Genomic DNA, 6,784 nt, shown 5'->3' on the forward strand with positions numbered 1-6,784 from the left:
TGCCCATATAAGTTTAAAGACCTCGCATCTAGTTCTCGCTTGTAAAGAAGCCCTTCGTCATGTATGCTGTGCACAGAAACAGCGCCATGGCGAGTCGCGTTTACTTCTCAGCTTCCTTGTCCGAAACAAACAAACAAACTCTACTGACTTAAGCGCAGGGGTTCTGTTCGCAAATGATACAGCAGAATGTATAGCGTAACAAAGCGTTCCGGAATCGCTATCATTTGGCACGTTTCGTGCTGTTAGGATCTTGCGCGAACGTTTTGTTAGGCCGTTGGCAGCACTTCATTATTGTTTTCGTTTGCTCGAACTCCTCTGCGATCCCACTCCGAACCCCTCGGAGCGCTCAGTACAACAAACTGAGCATGAAGTTGCTCCAGCATCACTTGGCGCCCACGTTGCCACCACGCAGGTCATGCAGGGGTAGTTTTGGTTGTCGTAGTGTCTGCCCCATTACCGTCCCATGCACATGCCTTAATCATCCCTTCTCCTAAATCATATTCAGAGTGACAAAACTAGGGATTCAGTGGGGTCGAATCTGACCGGTACAGATCCTGGCCTTTCTAGCATGGTCGGACCGGAACTTCCAGTGACGCGAAAAGTTTCCCTTGCCTCTTGCGCTACCGTGCTACCAAAGCCGGGTACACCAATGCCCCCGTTGTCACTACTGCCGCTTGCAAATCGGATCGGGTAACTACGGTGCGATGCTTAACGAAAGCCCGAATCTCTTTCTCACTTTTCTGTCGCACACAGCAACAGCACTCGGTACAATTAATCGTCACAGACACGAACGCACTCACACAGACCGTTCGTTTCCCAGTCTTTTTGCCAATCTGCTCAAACCCCCCGCCTTGCACACTAATGAAAACACCGCAACTCAATACCATTCAAAAAGAACATCACAGATATTTATTATCGAGTCAAGTCTGTGTCTTTTTTTTTTTTGTTGTTACCATTATGCGCGACTGCAATCGTTATCGACCACTATCGCCAACGACAACAACGATATGCTTTACGCTTTTATATTGTGCCTACAGCGATGGGAGTGTTGGAGAGCATCGTCGCGGTAGCATCATCTCGTACACCCGCCTTCACATCCTCGAAAAGGGGCACGAATGAAGCTTTCTCTGTTATGGTTTTATTAGTAGTGAGCTACTCGATAACGGTAAAAGCAGACGAATTAATACAGCTCAGCGAAGGCTCATTTTCTGTACAGTGAATAACCTTCAGAAACGTTGTGTTTTATCCTTCTTGTCTAACAATGACTGCGAATGGATACATATGTAATGCATAAAGTACACCGTTCTATGCTAAACCTTCTTCAAATTGTTTTCTTTACATCAACCAACATTCAATGGTGCTCCGTAAATACCTTTATATACAGTATGTACAGAAAAAATCATTTCCATTAAGTGTAGCAAGCGCTTGGCTGTTGTTATCTGTAATACATTATTATTAGAATAGCATCATCACCTGTCGAAGGCTTTTGCGTTTCAAATAGTCATCAATAGGGCAATACAGCCGCTCTCAGAATTGGCCTAGGTGTCGAAAAAAACGTATTTGTAACATTCGGACTAGCAGGACCAGAAGTCTTCTTGGATCTTTTCAGCTGCACCTTTAAACGCTTGTCGGCAATGGCAAAGCCGTGAAGTGCGCGAATGGCTGCCTGCGCGTGTAGTCCGTTTGAATACGAGACAAATCCAAAGCACTTAGAGAGTTGAGTGCGCTTGTCAACGAACACCTTTGCGGAGATGACTTCACCAAATGGAGCGAACAACGATACCAGGTCAGCGTCCGTTAGGTCCTGTCATTCGGTTAGTGGAGGGAAGAACGAATAAGAGCGGCATTACAACATGATGAAGTCTAATGGAATTGCACGTAACAAAACGTCCGGAAGCAACTCTGTGTTAGAGTTCAACGTGAGCCGGGAGACGAAATATTTCGTACTTAATCGACAAATCAATTTCTGGGACAACATAAGTTCTATTTTCGCAGCAACTCCCCGTGCGATATTTGCAGCGATAAATTCAAAACAAAAAGAGATTGAAATAGACATTTTCTAGAAATCGGGATGCAGCTTTCCTTCTGGTTTTGAAGTGGAATTGTTTTTAGTTTCAATAATTTAAGACGGCATGCAAACAACATGGAAGTAAACACAAATTTATAAGCCGACAAAGGCGGAAGCTCTGAATCGAATGAAGGCTTATCAACAACAGTGTATGAGATCTTGTAATGTCGATCTACCACCATATGTAGTAAAGACCCTTTTTTACCTGAGGCAGATGGTAGATAAAAAGATTCGACCCCTCCGGGCCCTCGACCTGTTTCCCAGCGGGATTGTGTAGTGAGGCTAAATGACGGCTAAGCGCTGCCGGCAGCTGTTCTTGGTATCGTGACAGCACCTGCGCCTGTAATGGGGGACCTGAGATTGTTGCCTCTTGCCTACCAGCACTTCCGCATACCACTGCCGCAGGCGCAGGTCGTCCGTTGACGCTCAACGGCGCTCCGCAAGACCGATTATGGTTCAGTGGGGTGAGCAAATGAGAGGCAGGTGACATAAATGCTGGCGAAGTTGGGAGTGTAGTGCTCGTGCTTCCGCAGGGATTACCTATAATGATAGATGTATTCCTGCTTTAATTTCTTTACTCAAACGGCGATCGTTTGAACTTTAAGGACGTCATAAAACAAGCAACTCGTACCGGAACGGTTCCGTTGAAGACTCGTTTAGTTGTTATAAGGTCGTTGTGTCTATTGACACCCTCTTTGTTTTATTTGCATTAAAGGAAAATTCTCGTTTCGAGAAACTTCTTACTGTCAACGATTGATAAAAACGTCCAGATTGTATTGTTAAACGAGTTAAAGTTATAGGGCGTATTTTTAATAATAATGAATGTAGGAAGCGCATATGTAGAATACAGAGAGAAACGATTATGGTTCTTATGTGTGAGGTGCAATTCAATACGTGAAGTCTTCTTCCCCACGAAATGTTGAACCTTTGAGATCTAACTTGTTTTTCATTCCTCGGACATTGAACAGTCAACACTGAAATGGGTTTAGGACGTTTAAGTATCCTAACACTATCGGGTTTGTACCAGTGGACGCCTGCAAATAAATTTAGTGAGTTCATTTCAATGATTGGTTACAGGAACGTAAGACGCCCTGTTAAATCACGTTTTTGTATGATAGAATAATAGTTCTGAGCCAGGTACAGTACGATTGCTTATTGAGGATGATGCAACTTTTTTTTTAACTGGTAGTAAAAAAAAAAGCCCGATTGCGATATAAGCATACAGACTGTTTGAATCTTTTCTCACCGATATCTGTAGCGATGTCTGGGGTACTCAACTGAATACCCAACGGAGGTATGGCCTGCCTAGCAAGCATTGGTGGAGTTTGAGGAGACGCGTTTGTTGCAGGCGGAGAAACTGCCGCCGACGTCGAGGCACCGTAGGTACTAATAGAATTAACAAGACTGTTAGCAATGTGCTGCTCCAACCTCGACGCGATTCCGCTAGCCAAACTTTTAGCAAGTAGGTCCAACTGGAGTTTCGAGACCGACAACGATTGTGAAGAGGTGTCTCCGCCGTTCAGAAGATGTGCTGCCACAGTCTGACCAATAGCATCCACGACGCCTTCCCGTAAAGATCCCCCAACGCTGCGACGCGTTTTTGCTGCCCGAAGCTTTCGCTTTAATCGACGACTTGCGGCATAAGTAGAGATTAAAGGCGATTGCTGTGTGATTGTAGTCATTATTGGCGACCCGCTTAACTTTGGCATTACTTGAGGACTCGCCTTGTCCCTAGGTGGAGCCTCACACGGACTCCGTGGAGGTGTCAGCGGCAGATCCGGCGGAAGGTGAGTACTGGCGTCGTGGCTTATTACTCGTCGGTGAGTCATTCCGTCTGGGTGGTCCAGGCTAATCGCCGAAAATGGCATGACCCTGCAATGGGAATCTTGTTAATATGATTCTCGATAAATTACCTTCAAAAGACAAGAGTCACGTGGTCATGATATACACGCAGTCTCTTCAGGATGGTGGTGTTTGTACAGGATCATGACAACACTTCATACCACTCCAAAAAGGCAAAACAGCTGAGCTTGACAACAATTTAAAGGCAAAAAATCTCTGTCCAATAATTTAGATACGATGCTGCAGTTAGTGACAATTCATACTACGATATATTTACATCTGCAATAAATGTAGTAAACGATACACACGGATTATGGGACGATACGCCTGAACTAACTCACCATTAAATCTTAGTAGCCCTTCTATCTGAGTATCAGCGCAATACGAAATGTTTCGCTTTAATACGTGTATTCCACTGGATAAACGTTGTTTAATCGTAAAAAGTATTTAAGAGGATTTTCGCAACGTTGCGATGTTATGTTAAAATATAATCCAGTCTGTTGCAGTACTCGACATTATCAAAACACACACTCGTGTTCAACACCCATCTGATACTCAAATACACAACACGTTCACAAGTTGTTGCGTGCAAATATATAATTAAAACCTTCAATTTTATCTTTTGTTGTTATTTAAAGATCTTCGTTTAGTTCATTGTTTTCTCGAGAGCACTCCGTCTCGTGCCTCCTGCTCGGATGTAGTGAAGAAGCGACGCATCGGAGTTCTTTTGCATGGCCGTTAGGACCCTTCCGCTGTGTCCCTCGCCACTTTCGGAAAGGGAACATGTCACCTCGGCGAGAGGAGGGATAGACGACGTTAGCTGATAGACGTAAAGATATCTTGACACGACATAGCGGTCGTCTTTCTTCAAGGAGCAAACCACGGAATCGAAACAAGGCAAGCTCCGCGAAACGAAAAATGGCTTACGCGACTAAATTAACGATATTCTTTGAGCTAGGTATTTCTAGACAAAATATTAGGATCACGGTTAAAAGCTGAGGCTTGTGAAAAGGCAAGTACGTTACAGACGAAAATTGTACGATCATTTTCTTAAATTGAGGCGCCGCGGTTGCTTGAAAGGAAACCTGTACTTGTTAAAAAAATCAGCAGTGAGAAATTCATTATCTTTTGCATAGCTAGATTATTCATCTATAAAATTAATAACCCTTAGAGAACAGCTTCGACACATTCTGCCTTTCAGGAGTTAAGTTTTGTCCCAGCGATCCAATGAATCCTTTTTTTTTGGTAGAAAGTACCTCAAATGAAAAACCATAGTGAACGTAATGAAACGTCCGCAACGCTGTAATCAAATCGCTAATAATAAAATAAATACTGCAGAGCAGAGAAGCTACTTCTTCGTAGAACCCCGAAAAAAGGGCATGGAAAAATATACGTGGTTTTCGTTATTCGAATGTCGAAAAGCTAACAAAAGCAACGTTTCACATACAGCGGGTATGTACCGACCCTTGTTTAATAATCACTAGCTCTTCCACTACTAAATTGGAAGACTAAACTAGACCCCATGCGGAGTATCGACATTGCGATCGATGTATTTCTATAGCTTAACGCAGTGCCCTTCACTAGAACTAGAGTAATCTTTTCTTAGCTCTCGAGGAGTTCTCCTGGTACCCATCTGTCATGTATCCATCCTTGCTCGATTAAAGTTTTCCAGGTAGAAACATTTCTCCCTTTTCAAGTTTGAGACACGGTAGCTCTGCAATTGATTCCGCTGAACGTAATTGAAGTTCGAGTTCAGAAAGCTTTGAACTAGCTTTACAGGTTTCTGACAATTATAAAATGCTATGTTGTAACTCTAAGACCAAACCGTGGACAGATTATTAAAAGTAGAAGTTAATTAGGTGTACTGGTTGCCCCTATGAGTTGCATTGTTATTACAGAATATATGTCCTTAGACAATGCTTTCAATTACACGCACATGACAAATAAAGCGATACCCTTCCGTCTTGGCCTTCTTACTCAGACGGTTCAAACTGTGACATTGAACGTTTAGCTTTGGTACGGCCAATAAACAAGTTACGAGAAGGGACCATGGGACGTTGGGATAGCTTTCTTTGTAACTGGCGGTAGTCGGCTAGTACAAGCTACAATCTCCATTAGCTAGCTCCCCGCCCGCGTGAAATGTTGACGCTGATGTTGCTTGCGAACGCTGTCATTGTCGTGGTCACTGTCGTCGTTGCCGCAGTAGGAAAAAGGAGATGCTTGCAGCTGTAAACATGTCGCACACCATCTGCTGGAAGTCATCCTAGTCGTTCTAAGCCGGCTCGTATCTTGCCTAATACAGGAGAAGTGGTGCAAAAGGAGAAAAGAAACTACCGTCATACAGCAGAATAGTGGATTTGCGTCGGGCAGTGAACCGGACCCTAGCGTTGGGTAGATCTACATGGACGCTACAGCATCAAGTTAACGCTTGACCATGCGCTGTTACGCTAGACACTAGCTATCTTATTTTCTGCACGGTTTGGCTGGATTACTGCACGCACTGCTGCACGATGAGCTTGCCTCCCTGTACGGTCTTCTAGCCCTATGACTGAATGAACGGCAGTGAACAGGAGTGAATCGACGGCTCTGGGCATTTGAACGGCATACAGTAATAGCAGCTCACTCAGCTCGCTTTCAGGCTTCCGTAACGTTCTTGCGCTCTGTTTAAATATGATATACACACAGATATGATCAGATTCGCGTCAAATTGACTAGCAAAAACGCTGGCTCATTTCCCTGTAGATGACCTTTGCAGGAATAATAGCTCCTTTTTTTTATAGTGTATACACCAGAAACCCTCTATGCGATTATCTAAAGTATCGAGAATGACTATGTAGACATGTTTAAGGCGCTTTTCGAACTTAAGAAGCAGTT

The 6,784-nt window shown here is 43.9% G+C and overlaps 1 protein-coding gene across 1 annotated transcript; it reads right to left on the reverse strand.

Annotated features, from left to right (window-relative positions):
• Positions 1-877: 877 nt before the first annotated feature.
• On the reverse strand, positions 878-4,641 carry LOC111271375 (uncharacterized). Its single transcript, XM_022852119.2, has 4 exons — positions 4,252-4,641; positions 3,315-3,940; positions 2,274-2,608; positions 878-1,804 (listed from the first exon to the last, which is right to left on the reverse strand). Exons 2-4 carry the CDS (start codon positions 3,934-3,936, stop codon positions 1,505-1,507), a joined length of 1,257 nt encoding a protein of 418 aa, XP_022707854.1. The 5' UTR covers positions 3,937-3,940; positions 4,252-4,641; the 3' UTR covers positions 878-1,504.
• Positions 4,642-6,784: the final 2,143 nt, after the last annotated feature.

This window comes from Varroa jacobsoni, unplaced genomic scaffold (genome assembly GCF_002532875.2).
Source record: "Varroa jacobsoni isolate VJ856 unplaced genomic scaffold, vjacob_1.0 contig00565, whole genome shotgun sequence".
In the NCBI taxonomy this organism is placed as follows: Eukaryota; Metazoa; Arthropoda; class Arachnida; order Mesostigmata; family Varroidae; genus Varroa; species Varroa jacobsoni.